This window comes from Lichenostomus cassidix, chromosome W (genome assembly GCF_008360975.1).
Source record: "Lichenostomus cassidix isolate B80296 chromosome W, HeHo_3.0, whole genome shotgun sequence".
NCBI lineage: Eukaryota > Metazoa > Chordata > Aves > Passeriformes > Meliphagidae > Lichenostomus > Lichenostomus cassidix.
In genome coordinates, this window is record NC_139510.1 from 10,042,425 (window position 1) to 10,068,069 (window position 25,645).

The following is a 25,645-nucleotide window of genomic DNA, read 5'->3' on the forward strand; positions in this document are numbered from 1 at the left end:
CGGGAAAGTGCAAAGTGTTAGGAGCGCAGAAATCTTTAACGACACACTGTACTACATTTGATTTAAATCCTGTTAGTACACCAAGCTCTGAGGGGTGGCCCAGCGCACCTCCCCCGCCTGCTGAAATTTGTGTCAGACAGGCTCTTCAGAGCGATTCTCGATTATTAGGCAAGCGCAGAGTTAATTGGAAAGGCGTTGCAGAAAAAGCTGTACAAGAGGGTAATATACAACTTGCAGAAACACTAACATTACTAAGTCGAGCTGAACAAGCATTTCCTGTACTTTTTGAACCGATAGAAGGGGGTGGGCAGCAAGCGACCCATGCTGCTACCGATTGGAAGCTGCTCACGCAGTTGCGTAGCACAGCCACTGAATCAGGTTTGCATGGTGAACCAACAAGAGTAATGTTGAATTATATTTGGGGAAATTATATATTGTGCCCAGAAGACATCAAAAATATTATTAAAATGATTATGACCCAGTCACAACAGCTGCTGTGGCAGGCTCACTGGCAAGAGCTGTGCCATCAGTCAGCGAGCCAGCCACGGGGGGAAAATGACCCCTTACAAGGGGTCATTCCAGAACAATTAATGGGCCAAGGCCGGTGGGCTACAATTATTGAACAATTACAATTGGGTCCAGACATTTTAATAGAATCCATGCGAACTGCACGAGATGCTATTTTCAGAGTGCACACTACCCCCCCCACACCGTCCTACATGTCTATTAAACAAGGCAGAGATGAGTCTTTTGCTAGCTTTGTTGATAAAGTCTCAGCTGCAATACTGAATGCTGGGGTAGAACCATGGATGTCAGGAGCATTATTGCGCCAGTGTGTGACAGAAAATTGTAACCAGCAAACGAAAAGTATTCTTGTCACACTGCCCGTAAATGCTACCCTGGAAATGATGTTAGAACGAATGAGTCGTGTACCGGTAGGCACCCAGGCATTTGTAGCAGAGTTAGTGACAGCTATGGGAGATAAACTAGGAGAGAAATTAGCCCAAGCACAGTCTCAAGCCTTTGCTGCTTTAGGGCCACTGCGACCCCTTAGCTCGCCTGCAGGAGGGGAAAGATTAGGGAAAAGTACGAGGTGTTATCGTTGTGGGCTTGAAGGACACACAAAGAAGCAATGTAGAGATCCAGTCTGGTGTAAGAAATGCAACAACGATACCCACGCCACGCTAGCTTGTCGGCGATCGGGAAACGCGAAGAAGAGCGCGTCCAGCCGCCGCGCCCCGACACAAATAGCAGCTCCAGTCCTCACCCCCGCGACTATCCCACCACCTCATCCTTCATACACAACGACATCTCCGCCGATGAGCTCGCCCGCCGTCAATCCCTTCGACCAGCAAGCATCCTCCGACCTGCCACCAAGGGAAGCCTCGGCCTGGACCTGGCAACAGCAGTAGGTGTAACAATCATCGATTTACGCCCTGTAAAAGTTCCCACTAGGATTCAAGGCCCGCTTTGCATTAACAACGAACCTGTGGGCGCGCTCCTAGTGGGTCGTTCATCTGCTAGCATAAAAGGACTGTTCGTCTTACCAGGGATAATTGATGCTGATTTTACAGGTGAAATTCACATCATGGTGCAAACTATGTTTCCCCCCATTTATATTCCTAAAAATACAAGACTAGCTCAACTCGTCCCGCTCCCGCAAATGGTTGCACAGATGCAACAACACGAGGCACTCGTAGATCGTGGAGCCGGTGGATTTGGCTCTACAGGAGAACTTGCAATGTTAACAGTTCCATTAACAGAACGACCAGTTGTGGAAACTACTTGGACTCGGGGAGAAATCTCCCAAACACTGCCAGCATTACTTGATACAGGTGCAGATATTACGATAATGTCTACTGCTTGTTGGCCAACTGAATGGCCACATCACCATACTTTGAGTGGAATTGAAGGCGTTGGGGGATCAGTTTCAGTACAGCGGAGCTCTGACCCAATTCAAGTAGCAATCGAGGGCAGGGTGGCAACAGTTCATGTAACTATTATGCCCTTACCAAAAAAGGTGAATGCCTTAATTGGCCGGGATGTGCTAGACCAACTGGGACTCGTGTTAACCAATCAGCATTTTCCCCAGCGGTCGCTGTCAGATGGACTTTCCCGATCCAGCTCACATGGACAACAGACAAGCCTGTATGGATAGGGCAGTGGCCGCTAAAAGGGGAAAGTCTAATACAAGCACAGTTGTTGGTGCAAGAACAATTGCAACAAGGACACCTGCGACCTTCCACGAGCCCTTGGAACACGCCCATTTTTGTCATCAAGAAAAAATCCGGCAAGTATAGACTGTTACATGACCTGCGAGCAGTTAATGCCCAAATGCAGGCAATGGGGGCCCTCCAACCTGGATTGCCAAACCCTGCCATGCTTCCTGAGGGATGGCACCTGTTAATCATCGATTTGAAAGACTGCTTTTTTACAATTCCGCTGCATCCAGTGGACACTGCGCGATTTGCTTTTACCCTACCAACAATTAACAGAGAAGCCCCTTTCTTGAGATTCGAATGGACTGTTCTGCCACAGGGAATGAAAAATAGCCCCACCCTGTGCCAACTGTTTGTAGCCAATGCATTACAACCCATTCGTACAGCATGGCCTGAAACAGTGATTTACCACTATATGGATGACATTTTATTTGCCCAGGCCTCACCTTTTACTAGCGAACAAGAAAATATGCTTCAACAACAATTAGGCAGACATGGACTAACCATTGCCCCTGAAAAGATCCAGCGTTCTCCTGTTTGGAAATACTTAGGATGGCAAATAACACAAGGGCATGTGAGACCACAAAAATTACAGCTTAACACACATGTGAAGACATTACATGACGCACAACGCCTCCTAGGCGATATTCAATGGTTACGTCCAGTTATTGGCATTTCAAACGATGACATTGATGCCTTGCGACCACTGCTACAAGGCACCGATCCAGCACGGACAGTACATCCAACCCCGCTGCAACAGCAGATTATTCAGAAAATCGGCACACAAATTGCACAACGCTGGGTTGATCGTTGCGACCCGGACATTCCAGTAGACCTTACAATTTTAAGCGGCGAAAAACAAATCCTTGGTGCGCTTACGCAGTGCAAAAATAAAAAGAGGGAGAACAAGGTGAAAATATTGGAATGGCTGTTCACTAGCATCCAGCCCAAAACTACAATTCAACAAAAGGTTGAAAACATAGCAGAATTGATCCAGAAGGGTCGCACCAGGATTTTACAGTTAACAAGCCAAGAGCCGGAAACCATTTACCTGCCGATGAAACGACGAGACCTCGAGTGGTATCTTCAGAATTCGCAAGCACTGCAAATCAGCCTACTGTCTCAAGCAGTGGAAATTAAAGTGGAACCACTGCGATCTACCACCCTGCGTTGGGTGAGTAACCAAGATTGGATTACAATACCAAAAAGGAGTGAGCGCCCATTGCAAAACGCAGTGACAGTTTTTACAGATGCAGGACGGAAATCTCGACGTGCAGCAGCAACTTGGATGCAAGACGGCAAATGGCATCATCACATATTACCGGCGAAAGAAGAAGATTCACTGCAAACATTGGAACTGGCAGCAGTCGTTTGGGCCTTTGTGAACTGGCACTCTACGGAGTTAAATGTAATTTCTGACTCCATGTATGTCACTGGCATAGTACAGCGTATTGAAGATGCCCGGCTCAAAGATTGCCAAAACAAACGACTTTTTGAACTATTGAGACAGCTGCAGGCTGCAATTTATCAGCGAGAGTGCGCCTATGCTGTCATTCACATACGAAGCCACAAATGGTCAAAAGGCCTTGGGGAAGGCAATGAGAGAGCAGATCGTTTAGTTTCAGTAGTGGTGCCACTGAGCGAATTTGTTAAGGCCAGAGAAGCTCACAACACTTTTCATCAAAATGCCAAGGGACTCTTCCACCAATTTAAGATTACTATGGAGGAAGCAAAAGGCATTGTCAGAGCTTGTCCAAGTTGTAGCCATCATGGACCAGGCCTAGGAATTGGAGTAAATCCACGAGGGTTAGGCCCTTGCGAACTTTGGCAGATGGATGTTACCCATGTCCCTCAGTTTGGTCGATTAAAATGTGTGCATGTTACAATTGACACATACAGCAGATTTTTGTGGGCCACAGCTCAAACAGGAGAAAAGGCCACCCACGTCATACGGCATTTGACAAGTTGTTTCGCAGTTATGGGAGTGCCGCAGCAGATCAAGACCGACAATGGGCCCGCATATAGCGGTGAAAAAATGCGACAATTCTGTCAACAGTGGGGGGTCAAGCATGTAACGGGCATTCCCCATTCACCAACGGGACAAGCCATTGTTGAGCGAGCAAATCAGACTCTAAAACGATATTTAGACAAATTTAATGATGTTCGAGATGTTAGTGAAAGGCTAGCTAAAACACTGTTTGTGTTAAACTATTTGTGTATTTTTTCAGACCAGGATTCTCCTCCCGCACAAGTGCATGGCCGAGCTCCCGCTGCAGAGCATAAGGAACCCATGATGGTCATGTATCGCGACCCGTGTTCAGGCCTGTGGCGAGGCCCAGCAGAAGTGAAATATATAGGGCGTGGTTACATGTGTGTGCTTACATCCACAGGTACACAGTGGGTCCCTGCGAAGTGGACCAAAGCTGTTCCTCGTGCTGCTAGCGATCAAGGCTCTAATATCGGGCTCAGCCACGACCCTCATAACGAAGGTTGAAGAAAGACAGAACCTGTGGGTGACTTGGGCCAGTGCTACGCATAACCCAGAATTTTGCCTCAGTTTGCAATCAGCTACTGCACCATTTAAAACATGTTTAGTCGGTGTGCCTTTGTTCAGTTTTGAGGCGTTTAGCAATTATAGCACCTATCTTAAATGTTCTATAGCAAAAAGCACCTCTTGGTGTGCTGCAAACCTAATCAATCACTTAAATACTACCTTGCCTTGGGACCCAGAGGAGTTACATCTCTTGGGGTCCATGAAAATTGGTAATACCTCCAGCAATTGGACCCAAACATGCATTTGGTTTGGAAATAGACAACAAAATCTAACCTTAAGTTATCCTAACAAAGGCTGGACAAATGTCAGCCCGATAAATATAGCAGATTATTCATACAATGTTAAAGGTGGCTATTGCGGAAGTAACAACACTGCTAATCAAAGTTTGGGTGCCTTGGGAGCTGAAATAAAGAAATCGCCAATTACGATTTGGAACAACGGAACGCCAAAAGCGTTACCCCCATCTGTATTTCTAATATGCGGAGATAGAGCATGGCAAGGAGTCCCTCATAACATCTTTGGAGGGCCATGTTATTTAGGAGAACTAACTCTTCTAGCACCCAACCAGCGCATGTGGCTTAGCGTAGTCACCGAGCCAAAACGCCAACGGCGCTCTCTGTCTCACCAATTGAATTCACGGTGCAAAGATGATGTTGAATTATGGTCAGTAACAGCTAAAGTATTCACCTCCCTGTTTACCCCCGGAATAGCTGCTGCAAGAGCCCTCAGGCAAATTGAAAAACTTGCATGTTGGACAGTTAAACAAGCAAATGTTACTACTAATATCCTTTCCCAATTGCTGCTGGACCAAAAGAGTTTGCGACATGCCGTGCTTCAAAATCGAGCTGCTATTGATTTCTTATTATTAGCTCAAGGCCATGGTTGTAAAGACTTTAAGGGGATGTGCTGCTTTAATTTGTCAGATCATAGCAATTCCATCCATAAGCAATTAGAGTGGTTGAAAAAGCATACCTCCACAATTACAGTTGATGTCAATCCCTTAGACAAATGGTTATCATCCCTGTTTGGAGGTCTGTCACCATGGTTGATACCCTTGATTAAAGAAGGTCTACGTTGGTTATTGATTCTTATATTAGTAGTTATTGCAGTGAAAATTACTTATAAGTGTGTTGTTAAACAAATTGATCAAACAACTGACGGAGTCTTGCTCGCCCAAAAGAGAAAAGGGGGAATTGTTACACAATGGCTTAAAGATCACGGACATGATTTATTAGAAGAATTGTGCGAGCAAGATCACTGTTAGGCTAAGTAGCACTTAGACCATAAGTTGTAAAGTTATATTGAACAATTTAAATTACCTGTTAAGTACTTTTGATTAAGCATAGATTCTGTTAAAGTTAAGTAATAGTAGATTTGAATTCTATTAAGTTGTAAGTTCTATTAAAGTTAAGATTCTGTTAAGTAATATTAAGTGATGTTAATTTTAAGTTTTAAATCTTGTTAGCGTTAAGTTGTTAAAGTAATATAAATTTTAGATTCCATTATAGTTAAGTCTTAATTGTTAGTTCAAAAATAAGATTTATTAAGATTAAGTTTTATTCATTTTCGGTGATATTAATTTTAAGTTTCAAATTTGTTAGTTTATATTATTATTCACAAAAGCTTTGCAGTTTTATCTTTTTAGTTAAAGTTAAGTAATAATATCTACCATTTTCAAATACTTCATCTCACCTTATATAGTTATCTACAAAAATGGTAACATGTTAAGATACTCTCCTTATTGATATTAATCAAAGCTTATTTATAAGATGTTCTAAGAAAACCCTTCCACTTAGCACCTAAGCTCTGGCCAAGCTTTGGTTCTAACTGGCTGGGAAACATGCCATGAGTCCAAAGTGTTTTGCACCAAAATGTGATCAAATAATTTCTATTTACCAAATTGAGTTTACAAAAGTTAAACCTTCTTCCAGGTTAACTTGGGGTCCTTACCCGGGAAAGGTTCTCTAAGTTTTACCTGTGAAGTGAATGTTTTCAGTAATGATAATTTCCAGACCATGGCAACACATTTAACTAATGAAATTTCCTTAAGTAAACTTATAACAAATCTAATAATAAAAATTACTTATAGCAAAGCAAATTAATCTGATAACAAGACAATGTCTGTTCTCACAAGAGAAACGGGGGAATTGTTGGAAAACATAGTTTTCCAGCAAAACTCATGCTAACCGAACAGAGCTGAGCAAGGCTTCAGTATTCCCAGGCCTCAGTAAAATTCCGACAAGCTGTAGTGATTTGGTTTGCCTGAGAATGCTCTGTGGGAAGAATGCCATGAGAAAGATTAGGAGTCAGGAGTGTTATGAGAAAAGAATAAGGGAGTTAGCAGGAGGATCCCTGAGCGTGTGAGAACAGCTGCAGGTGTGCGTGTGTATCTATGAATAGAAACTTCTGTAACAGTACATAAGTCTCTCGTTTAGCGAAATAAAGTTGGAGCTTACTTTATATCTCATATTGAGACTGCCTGTGAGTTTTCCCTCGCGCCGCATCTCGTTAGAAAACCAACCAGAAGGGTGGATTTTGAGTTCAACAGTGATAGGAGAAGAATGTCTCTGGCGCACAGGGAAAACTTTTTCCTCACAAAGTAGGAAATACTCCCTGTAAGAGGTATAAAGTTAGTAATGGAACTTTTACATGGTGGATCCCAAAACCAACTCTGTATTGGGCCCAGAAAAAAGCAAAAGAGAAAAAGTGTAAGTATAATAATGAAATCAGACTGTTTCAATAATGATACAGGCAAGAATCCTTATTCTGGGATCCCAGAAATATCCAAATTCTGGGAGAATATAAATCAACAGAGAAATGATTATTGGAAAGCACCAGATGGCTTATTTTGGGTATGTGGGAAAAGAGCATACCCAAAACTCCCTCCCCGGTGGGAAGGGAGTTGTACTCTGGGGATCATACAGCCAGGATTTTTCTGCTTACCAGGACCAGATGGAGATCAACTAGGAGTATCAGTTTATGAGGATTTAAAAAGAAATAAAAGAACAGTGATTGGTGGATTTCAAAAATGGGGAGAGGAGGAATGGCCTCCTGAACGCATACTGGAAACACATGGGCCAGCCACCTGGGCACAAGATGGGAGTTGGGGATATCACACTCCAATTTATATGCTTAATCATATCATAAGACTCCAAGCAGTTGTAGAAATAATAACGAACAAAACTGCTTGGGCATTGGAGTTGATATCAGATCAACAAAGGCAAACAAGAGCTGCAGTTTATCAGAATAGGTTGGCTTTAGACTATTTATTAGCTGAAGAAGGGGGTGTCTGTGGAAAATTTAATACATCAGATTGTTGTTTAAAAATAGATGATCATGGAGATGCCGTCCTAGATATAGCCAAGGATATCAGAAAAATAGCCCATGTACCGGTCCAAAAATGGGAATCAATGCTAAAGAATAACTGGTGGGATAATGCATTGGGAGTAGAATGGTGAAAAAAGCTAGGCTTCTTCCTTTTATGCACAACAGCTGGTTTGATATTTCTTCCTTGCCTGATCCCCTGTTTTATTCTGCTAATCATCAGTGTAGTCCAAGGTATGCAAGTAGTTACTATGCCTGTGGACCCAAAATTGGCTGCATCTGGAACGGCACAAAAGATCATGGTGTTAAAGAAACAAAATAATAAAAAGGACCCCTTTGAGGAAGCAAGGTTGATTTGTGAAAGAAATGAGTGAATGGTGGAGATAAAAAAACAAGAATTACTGCTCAAGCCAAATGATTTGTAAAAAGAGAAAGAGGAGGAATTGTGATAAATACATGTCATGATGTTGGCTTTTCGCAAATATTATAATGGATACTATGTGTATTGTTTTAATTATTTTCTTATAGAGGTAGCCTGGTTGTGAAAAATTGCTGTGTAATGATGACTAAGGTCTTTCTTTCTAGTACTAGCTGAGTTTAATAGTAGTAAAATACCTGTTACAGTTTCATTAGAATGCTTGAACTGTCTGCTTGAACCAGATAACATCCCACGAACGGACCCTGCCTCTGACACTCCAACTATCAGCACCTGTTGCCTGTAGGGACCACAATCTGGGAGCGATAACAGGATCAATGTAAGACGACTGCACATGCTCCGAGGAGGCATATCAGTTCCCAGAACATGCAAAATAGTTTGGAGAAAAATATGAATATGTATAACTGTTTATGAATATGCATTAGGCTGAAGGGTATGTAAAGGGTGTCTGTCCATACCAGGTGTGCTTTTTTGGCTGAATGCCAAAGCACCCAGCACTGACCTTTTACTTTTATCTGTCCCCTATTGTCTTTTATTAAACCTTTTTAATCCTAACAGGAGAGTGAACCTCGTTCTTCACACTTTACAAACTGTGAGGACTGCTGGTAGATAAGGCCAGATACTGATCGGTGAAAGAAGCAATGGGAGAAACCATAAATTTCAGAGGAATTCCATTAATTGACACAGACTGTTCCTCACCCAAGGCCGTGTTAAATCCCTGGACTTAAGAAAAAGAACAGTGACCCAAAGAAAACATAAAAAGGCGGGGGGATGTACATTAGAAGGGCGTCTGTATTAGGCAATTTGGAAAGTCTGTACCTTTTGAGTACCTCAGCCAATGAGGAAAGAGAGAGGGAAATGCGGCTGGGAAATTAGGATAAAAAGAGGCTGCATCCTCTATCAATTTGAGAGACCCCATGGCAAACTGTCCCATGACCTCTCCCTTTATTCATGAATAAAGTTACAGGACTCCTCTGTCTCCTTTTTGGACATAAACATCTGGTGTTTGTGGTTTAATTTTCCTTACGTAATTATGCAGTATCATTAGGCATTTTGAAAACTGCTATTCAGAGACAGTCTGTTAGCGCTATTCAGAGACTAAGTTATGCATTTCTGTCCTGAGTAACCCAAAATGTTATTGCATTCCATATCTATCTGTGCCAAAAAATTGTTACTGTTGCTTTAAGACTCTGCTGATGGAAAAAAAAAATGCAAGGGGTAAAGTACCCAGGATTTTTAAAGTCAGAGTATGCAGGGACAGCTGTCTCTTTTGTCTGGTGGTTTTTGCTCAAGGCAGAGACTACGTTTCACTTTTTTTTCCTGTTTCTCTCTGACCTCCAGAGGGGTTGGTTTTGGGCACGTTTACTGGGCTCCCAACAGCAGCAACCTGAGAAGATGCATTTCACAATCAAAAACTGTTTCAGAGTGAATTTTGCAATACCTGTCTGGAGCTGCGGCATCCCGTCAAGAGGAGCAGAGTGGCCCCACTCCATGGGGTAATCCTAGCCCGCCAGCAGTGTCCGGCTGAGGTGAGAAGGCACAGAGTCTGAGTTGCTCCAGTCAGCTGCCTTGCCTTGCCGTCTTCTCCTGAGGGGAAGGCAAAGTCCCTCCACGAGTTCTAGCCCTTTACTGTACCAGCTGCCAGAGTATGCCAGCCACCTTTCTCAGTGGAGCTGCCACCATCCGAGACGTAAGAGCGGGGAGGTCTGCTGCCATCTTTTCCCTTTGTGTCCTGTGAGAAACGTCGTCTCACTACTTAAACTTTTGAAAGAGTTTATTCACTCTTTTTCAGAGTACAAAATAATGATACAAGGCTTAGGGTGGGTGTCCGCAGTTACACAAAGCGAAGTGCAGCACTGGGTGCTTAGCCACCGATGTGGGGTAGCCAGAGGCACACTCTTGGGCCAGGGGAGGCAGTTTTTATAACCCCTAACCCCGCCTCCTTCAGGTGCTCCGATTGGCTCATTGTCTTCTGATGGATTGGCTGCTTGCCCCGCCCTCTTCTGTCAACCATAACACTTAAAAATTAGACATAACATATTAACAAATAACCATAACAAAAACCTCATAACCCTTTACGAAAGTCAACTACGTGATTTCATTTATAACAAATCCCTCCTCTTTCTTTTTGTTACAACATTTGGCTTTCGTAATTATCTGTGATTCAAAACAGATCTAACTTTCTTGGTCTGGACATTCACCGCCTGATTTTTGAGCATATGTTCTAACATTTTTGGCCAGCCAATATGCTTTAATCTGATAACATGGCCCACAGGAGTTTGTGTCAGCTCCAAGAGGATGGACTATGACCATACAGAGTAGAGGTACTATTAGCCTGAGCTGAGGCGCCCTTCCTCCCACCATTCCTGCAAGGGTTGCAGCCTGCAGAGGGGATGTCACAAAGCAAGGACAACTACCACTTCCATGGCTTCCTCTCACCCTCTACTTCTGTCCTCCTGTTCAGGCCCATATTCTCCTTCTCTCTGTCTCAGATCTGCGAATCCTAATAACTAGGCTGGTTAGTTAGGATGTTTTTATTAACAATTCTTCAGGCGATGAAGGTTCAGCTACTTCTGAAGAGGTAAGATATAAACTTCAACTTCAATTAAATGAGCTTCTAATATCAATCACACAAGACTGTTAACAGTATCAGGAACAGTAATAACATTAATTCTGAAGATGCAAGATATAAACTTCAACTTCATTTAAATGAGCTAACAGTATCAGGAACAGTAATAACATTAATTAATTATGCAGGGATACTCTTTGATAATTCAGTCTCTGGGTTTATCTTGGTTGAATGTCTGCTTGTGGTCTTTTCTTTAGGATGACTGTGAGGTTTCCGGGTGGTGATGTCACTGTCCAGTCCTCAGGCGGTTCTACCGGTCCCTTTATTCAGGTGGCATGTACCCAGCCTTTTTCTTGGGTCCTTACAGCTGCTTTGGTGGTTAGCTGCACATGAAATGGACCCTCCCATTGAGGAGTTAGAGATTTCTCTTTCCAGGTCTTCACCAACACCCAGTTACCAGGATTAACTTTGTGAATTTTAAAATCTAGGGGAGTTGTCTGGGGGATCAATCCTCGTGATCTCAGATTCTCCAGATTTTTAGCGATGGTAGTCAAATATTTATCGGTGCAGGCTTCTCCACCTTCCCGAGTGGCCATTTCATGCTTATTGATCATAAAAGGCAGCCCAAACAGCATCTCATAGGGCAAGACCCCTAAATCAGCTCTTGGCTGAGTTCGAATCCTCAGTAAGGCCAAGGGCAGACATTTAACCCAAGACATTTTAGTTTCCAACATTAATTTTGTCAGAGTCACTTTTAAAGTTTGAGTCATTCTTTCCACTCGGACGGAACTTTGTGGATGCCAAGGGGTGTGAAATTTCCATTCAATGCCGAGATTTTTAGCCAATTTCTGTAAAATTTGGGAGGTAAAGTGGGTTCCTCAGTCTGAATCTATTTTATTTATAATACCATACCTGGGGACAATGTGTTCTAATAACACTTTGCTCACTGCATTTGCTGTTGCATTTACAGTTGGTATTGCCTCCACCCAGTGTGTAAGATGATCCACAATCACTAATAAATATTTCCACCGTTGTATTTGAGGCAATTCAGTAAAATCAATTTGAACATGTTGAAAAGGTCTCATGGCTATCCCTAAACCTCCAGGTATGGTTTTTCTCATCACTTTTCTATTAACCTTTTGGCACACCAAACACCCTTCAGTTACCCTTTTTGCCAATTTGTGCACCCCTACACATCCAAAAGTCCTTAAAAACTGATCACAAAGGGCTTGTGAGCCCCAATGTGTACTTCGATGTAAACCTTCTAATACCTCTCAAGTCAATGCCTTATTTAACATCTGCCTTCCATCTGGGAGTTTCCATCGGCCTTGCTGGTCTTTCTCCCCTCCCAATGACCTTATCACTTCTTCCTCAGCCTTACTAAAAATGGGGACCTCTTGTTCTTCTTCATTCCTTCTGACCACCATTATCTTTTCTACTCCTTCTTCTGCAGCCTCCTTTGCCTCCCTATCTGCTAGACGATTCCCTCTCACTTCTAATGACATTCCTGCTTGATGACCTTTTACATATACCACTGTGATTTCTCTTGGTTTCTTTAAAGCCTCTAAAATTTCTAAAATTAACCCTTCATGTATTAAGCCTTTACCTTTAGAGTTTTACAGTCCCCTCTCCTCCTAAATTTTTCCAAAGGTATGGACAACTCCATAGGCATATCTAGAGTCGGTGTATAAGGTTCCAGTGCTGTTAGCTAATATTTCCAATCCCCTTTTTAATGCCTAAAGCTCACAACATTGAGCCGACCAATTTGATGGGAGCTTCCCTCTCTCAATTACCTTTAACTTGATGCCATCTATCAGGGCATATCCAGAACATCGTTTCCCCATTATACACCTAGCAGATCCGTCCACGAAGATCTTTTCTCCTCCAGGAATAGGGCAGTCTGTTAGGTCTTCCCCCACTTTTGTCTGCAGATCAACCACTTCTAAACAGTCATGTAACAATTCTTGTTGAGGGGGTCCATACAAAAATTGAGCGGGATTGCTGCTTCCATTGGTGACCAGGACTAAATGGTCAGAGTGGATTAGGATGGTTTCATATTTTAATATGCGGGGGTCCGTCAGCCATTGAGCAGCCCTCTGGCTCAATATATTTCTCACCACATGTGGAGTGTGCACCTTCAGCTTTCCCCCGAATGTTAGTTTTTGGCTTTCCTCAATTAACACAGCTGTGGCTGCCACTGCTTGTACACAGGTGGGCCAACCTCGGGTAACAGGGTCCAGTAACTTAGAAAGGAAGGCTACTGGTTTCCGAATTCCCCCCCAGTCTTGAGCTAACACCCCATACGCTACTCCTTTGTCAACATTTACATATAAATCAAAAGGCTTTTCTATTGAGGGTAGAGTCAAAATAGGTGCAGTTGATAATTTAAACTTCAGTTTTTCCAATTTTTCATCATCTTGCTCAGTCCATTTTACTGGTTCCTCTTCTCCTAGTTTTTCATAAAGAAATTTTACCATCTGAGTGTATTCATCCAGCCAGATTCTACAATATCCAATCAAACCCAATAGTTGTCTCACCTCCCTCTTGCTTTTTGGGGGTGGAAGGGAAAGTATTCTTGCGATTCATTCAGGGCTTATGCGCCGACTTCCCTGCTCAATGATATGTCCTAAATATTTTATTTCCTGCTCTACAAATTGCAGCTTATGTTTTGAAACCCGCAGCCCATTCTTACCTAAGAAATTTAATAAATTGGTGGTACTCTTTCTCACCAATGTTTCTTGCTCCCCTGACACTTATAAATCGTCAGCATATTGAGTGATCTGGGTCCCTTCTAAGATAACAAATGATTGTAACAACCCCTCTAAAGCTTGCCCAAATAACATCAGGGATTCAGTATACCCCTGAGGCAGTCGAGTCCATCGCAACTGCTGTTTTCTTCCGGTGTTAGGGTCTTCCCAGCTAAAGGCAAAAATATTCCTACTTTCTTCCGCTAGGGGACAAGCCCAGAAAGCATCTTTGATGTCAACTACACTATACCATCGGTGTTGTGGTGGTACTTTACTTAACAAAGTGTAGGGATTTGGGACTACCAGATATCTTATCTGAACTCTCTTATAAACCTCTCGCAGATCCTGCACCAGCCTGTAGGATCCGTCTGGCTTTTTGACCGGCAGCAGTGGGGTATTGTGCGGGGACATGCAGGGTTCCAAAATCTCATCCTTTATTAGTTCCTCTACAATGGGTTGCAGCCCTTTCCTCTCTTCCAATGATATGGGGTACTGGCGTACTTTAACAGGTGGATTCTTGTGAGTGATGGTGATTTTTATTGGGGTAATATTCAGCCTCCCCCAGTTACTGCTCTTGGCCCACACTATTTCATCGATCTCTTGCTCATCTTGCTGTCTTAAATGTAACATTTGTACCACCATTCTTCCCTGTTTTGGAAAAACTCCTACTCCCAGTTGAACTTGAAAATCTCGGCCTAACAAATTACAACCTGCCTGAGGCATAAAAACAATATCTCCTTGTCGCTGTTGAGCCGCTAGCAGAGTAAAGAACCCAGTTCTCAGTGGCAAGAAGGAAAGACCTTTATTGTTTTGATTTCATCATATATATAGAGTTTTCAAAGGTCACCCAGATTGGTCAGTCAGAAACCACCCCCTAGGCCTGATTGGCCAGGCCTGCACCGTCCAGATCTTGGGACACTGTTTTTAATAACATCCAAACTTTATCTTTATTTATAAAACACAAAAGGAATTCTCATGGGAAAGACCTGTGCTAGCCACATCTCCTCTTCCTAGTCGAGCATTCCCTTTTATGATTACATCCTTAATAAGTGGTGCCTGGAAACACTCCCCTTTTGCCCCCACCACATTCATAGCCTTTTCACTAATAACACACTCTCTAGGTACCCTACCAATACAAGTTCTCTCCACCCCGGTATCCACCAAAAACTCATAATTTTCCTCCTGGGGACCAACTTGTAAATTTATCAAGGGCTCCATGTGATACTCATGCCCCAGGAGGTAGAGCCCCTGACACCCCTAATCTTCAGGTGTTCCCACCTGAATTTCCTTGAATGTTCTTTGGTCCTTAAGTCGTTGTTCACAATTTTTTTGGTGATGGCCTTCTTGACCACAATCAAAGCAATTTCCCCATACTGGTCTATCTTGGCTCCACTGTCTCATCCTTGGATTCCCTCCATTTTTTCTTGTATCAGCAGTGTGCTCCTGTGGTTTATTCCCTTTCCTCACTGCTGCCACCATCATTTTTGCTTTTGTTCGCATTTTTTCCTCATCTCTCCTCACAAAAGCCTTTTGTGCTTCTCGCAACAAACCATCTAGCTCTCTCTCTTGCCAGCCTTCCAACTTTTCTAACTTTTTACGAATATCTGGCCACGCATGAGTGACAAAATGAACCTTCAATAATGTTTGGCCCGCTACACTGTCCAGATCAATTCCTGAATATAACTGTATATCTCTTTGTAACCGTCCCAGCCATTCTGTTGGTGTCTCCTCTTTACCTTGTTGCCCAAAAATGCCCTTTTAATATTGTTTGTCCGTGGAGCAGCTTCCCTGATTCCTTTTATTATCAAATTTCTATAAGCATTCATTTCCCTTCTCCCTCTTTCATCATTTGGATTCCAATTTGGGGCCATTATTGGCATTTTATGTTCTCCTGGTGGACCGTGTTGATTTTCCCTTTCCCAAATCCTCATTCCTGCCGCCCTAATAATTTGTCTTTCTTCTGGGGAAAATAAAATTTTCATAATAGAGTCCATTTCATCCCACATATAGATATTTGGGCCTAAAAACTGATCAAATTGTTCTGCCACTCCAATTGGGTCTTCTAATAACCCTTTCATTTCCTTTTTAAAGGCTCTCACCTCTGAAGAGGTTAGTGGGGCATTAACAAAACCTATCCCCCCTTGAGCTCCCTCAAGTGGTACCTCCCACAATGGGAACAAGCCAATCTTCCTTTCTCCTTCACCTTCCTGCTTGAGAGCTAGTTTTCCCCGAGTATTTGCATAAGGTCCCTCATGCAAGAAACTAGGGCCGGATGATCCGGATGGTTCATCCAAGGAACGGGTTGTTTTTGAGGTGGAGGGAATAATTGGATCAGGGTAATTGGGTGACTCCTCTGGAATTGGAGGGGCTGTAGGGGCAACTGGTAGAGGGGAAATAGGCTGGGATAGGGGACCACAGGGGAGGTAACACATCTAAGGGGTCCCATACTTTCTTCCCCCTCTCCTTAGCCTGTTCCTCATTAGCTTGAATCATTTTTACTTGATTTAACTCCTTGGTAGTAGGGTCCTTCTCCCAGTTTGCCGATTTAATCCCCAAAGGGCTATCTGGTGGTATGTAGATATGGATGTTTTCGTTTTCTTCCCTTTCTGATTGCATCTTGCTTCCCTCTAGTCCCATTTTCGAGCCGGTTACTTTACAACAATTCAAAATTCAAAATGGCTTTCCCACCAAAAAAATTCAAAACTGGCGCTCCCACCAAAAAATTCAAAACCGGTGATTCCCACCGAAAAATTCAACACCGGCGATTCCCTCTCTTCCCCGGCCGCTGCCCGCCACGCCCTGGAGAAGCGGCTCCAGCCAAAGGACGAGCTGGGTTCGCAGCGGCTCGCTCTGGGAGCGGGGGGCTCGCAGACAGCTGCCCGCACGGGGGGGAACCCGGGGGAGAGACGTCTGCTCTCCCTCGGCACCCCGGCGCTGCCTCTCACTGACACACACAGAGAAACAGTTTCGTTTTCGCTGGCACTCACATACAGAAAGAGTTTCGCTTTCACCGGCACTCACACACACAGCAATCCTGCCGGCACACACACACAGCAACAGAACCCATCCACCGGAGACCAAGCCTCCACACCTTTTGACAAAATTTCGACCTAACCTTTTACCGGAAATTCCCAGAACTCCAGGCAAAGTCCCCCCCCCCCAGGAGACTCCCAAAATCCCAGAAAAATCTCCCCGCTGTAATTCACAGACACACACAGCTTCACTCACTCTGTTCTCACTTTTTCTGTGGCCACAACACACTTTTTTCAAAATAAACCTGGGATCCCTCTATTTAATCACACACATAGATACCTGAGCCCCACCTACGCAGGTCGCCTGGAGAGAGCATCCCAATTACTCTCTGGAACCCAGACACTCAATGGTATCCTAAAAGGGTTTCCCTGTGGCTGCCCGGCAAAACCCTGGCTCTGCCGCATCCGATGTCCGTGGTTCTTGGTAAGGAATACCTGAGCCCCGTCTACACAGGTCACCTGGAGAGAGCACAATTACTCTCTGGACCCCAGACACTCCTAAGTGGTATCCCACCTCACCCTGCCGACACCCAGAGATTCTCCCTGAGAGCTCAATCACACCTTTTGCAATCGCTCCCCCTTTGCACACACAGTCACACACCCTCACATTGTCGCTCTCAACCGCCCCCCGCCGGTTACTCACAGCACCTGTTCTCCAGCGGGTTCATGCATGAATCGTGGGCCACACACTCCACACGGCAGGAGCCCGGGTACCCTTCCCTACTATCTGTGGCCGTTTGAGTTCGCTTTGTGAAGCCTCTTCTCGTTCTTCGGGAATTTAGCCACCAATGGTCGGCGATTCCGAAGGATATCCTCAGAGCCACCGAAAAGAACGGCGGGGCGCCTCTCCTCCATTGTCCATCGGGATCGCTGAACTTGAGGCTATCTCGGACGAGGCCCCCAATTGTGAGAAACGTCATCTCACTACTTAAACTACTTAAACTTTTGAAAGAGTTTATTCACTCTTTTTCAGAGTACAAAATAATGATACAAGGCTTAGGGTGGGTGTCTGCAGTTACACAAAGCGAAGTGCAGCGCTGGGTGCTTAGCCACCGATGTGCGGTAGCCAGAGGCACACTCTTGGGCCAGGGGAGGCAGTTTTTATAATCCCTAACCCCGCCTCCTTCAGGTGTTCCGATTGGCTCATTGTCTTCTGATGGATTGGCTGCTTGCCCCGCCCTCTTCTGTCTTAACCATAACACTTAAAAATTAGACATAACATATTAACAAATAACCATAACAAAAACCTCATAACCCTTTACCAAAGCCAACTACGGGATTTCATTTATAACATGTCCCTACACGCGGTTGCCTGTGGTGGCCACCATCTTGAGAAAGGGGTCACACCACCATTTTAAGTTTCTCTTTGTTCCCAGGGAGTTTGTGAGATTTTGCAATTTTGTATCTAGTGATTATGTACTGTTATTTTTTGCCTGGTGCTGTTTCACCTGTTAGTAAAATGCTATTTTTTCACTTATATTTACTCAGATTCATCTCTCCTTGTTGGTGGAAAGGAATTTGTTAAAACTGAAGGGTAGGTAACTCCTTTTAGCTGTCCCCCTTTGTTGAAGAATAACTTGCAAAGCAAAGCCACGGAAGCCTGAGAAACAGCATAAATGGAGTTTTATGCACAAGCCAGTTTATGTGACTGACTCTAAGGTGCCTTTCCCAGGAGATAACAGAATGTAAAGAGCCAAAAATGTGAGCATCATAAAAAAATGTTAAACAAAGATAAAGCAGTTACCTAGACAGAACCTTAGCTAATGCTTAGAGAGCGTGATAAAGAGCCTCAGCCAATTAGTAAAGTAGATTAGGCGCGTGAACTCAAGCTTTTATCCAGTTATATGTACCAGTGTGTCGCATGAACAGTGCTTTTGTCTATAATAATGCTTGCTTCCTGATAATAAAGAGACATGACACCAATACTTCTGTGAAGATACGTGAATCATAGTCGGGCAACCCCCAAATCCCCTTAAATTGTCTTAAACCAAGACAATTTCTGAAACATGATGGCAAAAATCAGGGAGAAAATACTCTGAACACAGAGACACAGACATTGGCATCAGCATTAGCTCCAGGGAGGAATAATAACCCTTTTGCTCCCCAAAACCAGAAATCAAAAAATTAATAACACTTGTATGGCAACTGGGCATGCCAGTCCAGCAAGTAGAAGCTTATACATGGATTGATAACTATGGCCCATATATCCTGATTCTAGTTGGTCCTCGTTGTCAATTAACAAAATTTCTAATAGATACAGGGGCACAAATTTCAATATTAACACTGCATGATGCCAAAAAGCTGAGTGTGCAACTCGGACGGAAAAGAGTTAAAATCACTGGAGTGAATGGAATGAGTGCTGTGTGTAAAACTACTAAGGTTAATCTATGACCACTAGGGGAGAAGCATATGTCTTCTACTCACTTTGCAGTTAAAGATCACAATGAAAATATTGTGTTTGGATGTTTTGAACAGTCAAACTTGGCATCTACCAGACAGCAGCATGTGGTCCTTCAGTTCTAATATCAACCCTTACCTGGTTGACAATTCAGAATTTACACCGCACAGCACCTGCACTCCCTAATTAAAAAATTGCTAATGTACCACAATGCCCAATTCCTGCTGCAGCACGAAAAGGAGTTTCTGGGGCTATAGCCGATTTGGAGAAACTGATGCCTTAATGAACCTAGAAATAAAACAACATACATTCGAGATAATATTAGTATAGGAAGTAATATAAAGGCTGGTCTTTATTGGAGGCCTCCAAGAGGCAAATATGGAAAATACCCAAAACGGCTTCCCCCACATGGGGTGAATACAGTTTTATAAGTTTAGCAAATTAGCATATTTGACAAAAATCACCAATTAGAGACATAAGAGGTAATTCTCCCCCGGTTCAACCCTCTCTAAATCCTCCCCCCTCAGATGGGAACTAAACTTTGTTTATGAAAATGTGTCTTGAAGAGCTGGTTTCAACCTTGGTTGCCAGGGAAAACCAAGACAGTGTGATAAATGAGTGAATAGTGAATGTTGACTTTCGCATATATGAATTTAACATTTACAAGTGATAATGTACTGTGTAAAGTAGTACTAAGATAAACTATATTTAAGTAGAAACAAAGTAAGAGTAAATTATAACTTCAAAATAGTTGTAATATGTTAGAAAATGTAGTAAGAAATACATGGTAATAAATGTCTTTTAAGCTGATAAGCCACAAAGCCAGAGATCAAGACGCCCTAAAGAAATAAAAAGAAATAAACCTCATGCATCCCAGGAAGTTTGTTATCTCCATTCACACCTCCCTGAGAAGCTGTCAGCCACAAATTGAATTAGAACTGAAGAAACATTGAGAGGGGATTTCTGCCTTCAGCCCTGCAGCAAAACAGAGGACCCAAGATGGCACTGGTGAACGGGGGCAAGGATCGAAGAAAGACGGGTGGTGGAAGTGTAAATAGTTTTTTTTTTGGGGACTTAATGAATATGTAACAGTTAAAGAAAGTACTTAAGTACACATTAAGATGAATAGACTGTGCTGTGGGCTGTATACCTTTGTTCTCCTAATAAACATTCAATATTATATTTCTAAAAATGTCAGCTTGTGAATTTGTTTATAACAATAGGACCCCCCGGGGCTTGAAGCTCTGGAATATGTTTTGTCTTTCTGTCTAGGGAAAACTACTGGGACTAGCCACAGATACAACAGTAGGCTACAGAGGTACAAATATATGCTTAAAGAATACAGAGAATATATAAAAGAAAAAAAGGCAAAAATCATTTCAGTATCAAAACAACAAATAATTTCCTGAGTGCACTCTCTCTATAATTCACCACCATGGTCAGTAAAAAGCCGACTGGGCAGCGGTGTTTTATAGTTGATTACTGGCGTTTAAATGCCAACACAGATCCATTAACAGCTGCAGTCCCCAATATTGTGAATCTAACAGCTATACTACAAGCAGCTGCACACCCATGGATGTCAGCACTAGATATAAAAGTTCTGGTTTTTATGGTTCCATGAAAAGAGGAGGATAAAGACAAATTTGCTTTTACCAGGGAAGCTGTACATTGTACCTTTAACAGGCTCCCTCAGTGATTTAGGCAGGGCTAGAATTTATTAATTTAAGAGAACTAGAAGCTGGATAATAATAATAATTTTTGAACTGATTTAGAAGGCCAGAGATTGGATAATGATTTACTAAGATTTGTTTGCTGAAGACAATGTTTTATTTGCTTAATGATTTTGTGCCTACCTAGTAACAGGGAGGAAATAGAGAAGAAAGCCAAATAATTGAGATAAACTACTGAGTGTGACTGAACATCCTGCTCTCGGACCCCAGAACTGGTACAAGTTGGTTCTAAGGCTTGGACTTGGACCAAGAACCAAGGGAGCATGCACAAGGGAACAGGGTGAACAGTTCATCGTGAGGAAGACTACTGACTTCGCTCCTCATTAATCATTCGGGACCCTTGCCCACAATTAATTTGTGATACTGCGTTTGCGCAAGCATATTAAAATGAACGTTGAACTCATTATAATATGAAGCGGGGATAGGTAATGAATATGTATAGAAGCATTGTGTAACTTAATGCATATGTAACCTGTAACCTAATATAAACTTAGTGAAGTGCTGCTGAGGGTGTGCATGCCTTTGGAGGGGCTACCCCCCATGCACCCCAGCTGGAATAAATGCATACCTACTTCATAACTATTTGAGTTGTGGAGTCAATCCACGCCTCACTCAGGGGTATAAACATTCACCCATGACTGCTCATGCTACACTTGCTGAATGGTTACAGTTTCACTCCCCCAAGATGTGAAATTGCACCAATATATAGATGACATTCCAATTGTGTCACCGAAACTGCGGGAAAAACAAAAACTCTCAAACAACATTTTTAATGTTAGAGAGTCAAGGCATTACTTTATTATCTGGCCAGGATGTACCACAGAAATCATCTCATCCACACATAGCTCAGGTGTGCAGAGAGAATCATTCCATGACACACGATTATACTAGATTTTTCAGGTATTTTATACAGTCAAAATACAGAGAAATGTATTGGGTCAGTGTTCATTGGTCCAAAGTTGAGCAAACCCCCAGTATTTAGTTTCCCATTGGATCCGAATCTCCTCGCCTCTGATGTTAATTAGATTTTTCGTTCTTCAATTTTCCTATCAGTCCTTTCCGGACCAGATGTCTTCACCCCTGCTGGAGGTGGCGTCTGGGGTAGATGTTTCTAGATAGCCACTAAAGTCCCGCTGATGTTCTGCTGATAGCCCTTTATCTCTTGGGTTACTCCCAGTCTGTTGATATGTTGAGTTTATCAGACCTCACCTGGTAGAACAATGCCCTGGAAAGAAACTTAAAATTCCTTTTCCCAGGGTAAAGACAAACACAACCCTTTGACTAAAGTTATACAAAATTTTTAAACTGGTGTATTTTCCAACAATTGGAGGAGATGATTACCATGAAAAGGTGGGGGAAGCAGCAGCAACGGTATAGGAAGCATTACATGAAGCAGAAATCAAAATTCCACCTGAAAAATGTCAAGGACCATGTAAAGAAGTAAAATTTTTGGGTACTTGGTGGATATCAGGCAGTGCAGTAGTTCCTCCAGACACTTTAAAGGAAATAGAACAAATACAGATGCCCCAATCAGAGAATTACAACAGTTAATGGGAACTTTGGGATTCCGGAGAAAATGCGTACTTGGATTTTCTATCATGCTTGCCCGCTGTACTCACTTTTATGAGAAGGAAAATGGTGGAAGTGGAACTCAGAACATGAGGAGGCAGTCAAAACCCTAATACTGGAATTAAAAACATTTTGATCACTGGGACCAGTACACCCCCACAATTCTACTGTAGCAGAATGGGGTTTTGCGGAGCATGGTACCTACTGTAACCTGTTTCAAACTTGCCCTGACAGGCCAAAGAGAACTTCAGTATTTAGTTTTATTGCGTTTAAAGAGAGAGAACAGAGACATTCTGAATGGGAAAAGAGACTTTTTAGTCCAAGCAGTGAAACAAGCTGAGAAGATACATCAGAAACAGCCTGTACAAACCAGAGCACCCTTTAATTTGCTGGAGTCTGTTTTAAAGGGGTGTGCTCCCCCAGAAGGAGCTGCACAAAAATCTACAGTCAGGAAATGGAATGCCTACCTAATGGCAGCTGCAGGAGGAATGGCATTAACAGAAGGACCTACTCAAGTTTCTAAACTACAAATGACTATAAATGCAGATCCATTAGCATTACAACAACCTTTTAAACCCTCACCAATTTTAGATGCACCTCCCCTTACTGAGGGGATGCCAACAGAAGATATTTCATTCACTGATGCCTCAGCAAAAAGGGTAAATGGTAAATGATAATACAAGACTGTTGCAATAAGCATCAGCACAAACAAACAAATAACAGAAGAAGGTGAAGGTAGTGCACAAGTAGGAGAGTTAAGAGCGGTTGTTCAAGCAGCTCAGAATGGAGCAAAAATAATCTATGTGGACTCCGATGCTGTTTGGGCTGGAACCACACAGTGGCTCCACCAATAGGAATAACTGAATTGGGAAGCAAATAGATCTCTCATCTAGACATCTCAAGATTGGCAATAATTATTAAATATAGTCAGAAAAACACCACTCAAAATAAGATGGGTTAAACCCCATGCCAAGGATTACAAACCAGATATAAATCGGAATAGAAAGGTGGATAAATTAATTAAAATCAGGGAGATAAAGATAGAAGATTCCTCAAATCAGGAATGGTACCAATTGGGAGAATGGTTACATCAGAAATTAGGTCACACTGGTAAAGAAGCACTTAATTTTGCTGCACAGAGCAAAGGTTGGCCCCTAAAGAGGAGAACTTGTGAAACTATCCTTACAGAATGTCCTTAGCGTAGATTAAAGCTACAATTAGATCATCCTGCTAAAGCACCAACCCTACACATTAGTAAAGGAAAAGCTTTATGGTCTACATGGCAAATTGATTCCATGAGGCCACTCATACCCTCTTCAGGATACTGATACATCCTCACAGGTGTAGAAGTAGTCTCGGGCTGACTTGACTAGTGGATGAACTCCACAACTCAAAAAAAAGTTGTAAAGTAGGTATGCTTTATTCCAGCACTGGGGTGCATGGGGGTAACCCTCCAAAGCATGCACACTGCCAGCAGCACTTCGCTTGGTTTATATCTGGTTACAGGTTACATATGCATGAAGTTGCACAATGCCCCTATACATATTCATTACCTATCCCCACTTTGTATTATAATAAGTTCAAAGTTTATTTAAATATATTTGCGCCTGCACAGTGCCACTTGATTATTGTGGGCAGGGGTCTCGGGCAGTCTCTGGTGGAGGAAGTAAGGAGTATTCCTCAGGATGAACTCTTCACCCTGCCATCTTGCGCATGATCCCTGAGTTTCTGGTCCAAGTCCAAACCTCAGAGCTGACTTGGGCCGGTTCCAGGGTCCAAAAGCATGATATCTGGTCATGATGATTTGACTACCATCAATGGTCCTGCATTCCTTTTGCATCTTTCCTTTCTGCTTGGCAAGCGCAAAAACTGTTAAGCAAGCGGTATATATTGTTTTTAGCAAGCAGCTTCTAGTAAATCATTATCCAACCTCTAGCCCCCTAAATCAGACTCATAGCAGCTACATGCCAAAATGGCCAGAACACAGTATGGGGATTATCATCTTGGTTCTCAAATCTGCCTACTCCTTATACAATCCTGTCCTGATTCAAAAGACAGGTGTCTGCCAAGGAAGGCAGGAACCTTCCTGGAATGGAAAAAATGATCCCCATCCTCCAAATTATTATAACTTTGAAATTACAGGGCTTTTAGGCAATGATATGGGGAAAGGAATAACAGTTATTTACTAGGAAAAAATATATAAAGACAGACAAACAACAGCAAAAACAACAGCAACAACAAAAAAGAAACCAGAAAAAATCCCAATAACAGCCTCTTCCCGCCTGTCAAGCAATTTCCCTTTTGGTGTAGTTACGACCACAACTGGCAGGGGGTGCTGTTGGCTCAGGTGGCTTCAGAGGGCACACTGATGTAAACTCTGAGCCTCCCCAGGGGGTATTGGTGGCCTCGGAGACAGAGAAAAGGTGGAAGGGGGAGGGTGTGTTTCGGTGTTCTCCTGGCTGTCACATGTCCGGTGCAGTATCCTAGGGTTGGCAGCAGCCAAGGTTCCAGTCTGCAGCTAAGAGGTGCTCTCTCCGGAGAGAGGGAGTAGGTGGGGTGTCACTGTTGTACCCGGAATGCAGCACACGAACCCAGTTCCGTCAAAGCAGCAGAAGAAGCTTTATTGTTGTAATTTCTCTTTTTATATTTGGTAAAAACTCATAGGTGATTGGACAGTGGTCACCCACCCCCCGGGGTGATTGGCTGAGGTCCTACAACACCCAATTCCAAACACACTGTCTTGAATCAAAACAGATCTGAAAAAACAGCAAGTGTTAAAACACTATTTACAAAAACTTATCTTATTGTTTTCGTATTTTGCATGGGAAAGAAAAGGTTCTCAAGAAAGGTCCTGTGTAGCCACAGTGGGGGCCCAGTTTTTCCCCTGAAGCATCCACGCAGATAGTGAGGGTCTCTCCCGGAGAGGGCAGACACTGACAAGTCACAGTGCACCCGCTGCTCCCGTGAGCAGCTGGCCCACCAATGGTAAGGAGAAGCAACAAGGCAATCCTCACAGCAGCAGCAAACACCACAACCGTCTCCCCTTCACGGCAGGCAAAGACTGCCC

The 25,645-nt window shown here is 43.1% G+C and overlaps 1 protein-coding gene and 1 long non-coding RNA gene across 2 annotated transcripts in view; one reads left to right on the plus strand and one right to left on the minus strand.

The window, feature by feature from the left end:
- LOC146425468 (uncharacterized) overlaps positions 1-25,645 on the minus strand; it is a 363,886-nt gene that overhangs the window by 317,058 nt on the left and 21,183 nt on the right. The window lies entirely within an intron of this gene.
- On the plus strand, positions 1,160-6,037 carry LOC146425473 (uncharacterized). Its single transcript, XM_085041467.1, has 2 exons — positions 1,160-1,408; positions 4,610-6,037. The coding sequence occupies exons 1-2, from the start codon at positions 1,160-1,162 to the stop codon at positions 6,035-6,037; spliced, it is 1,677 nt and encodes a 558-aa protein (XP_084897593.1).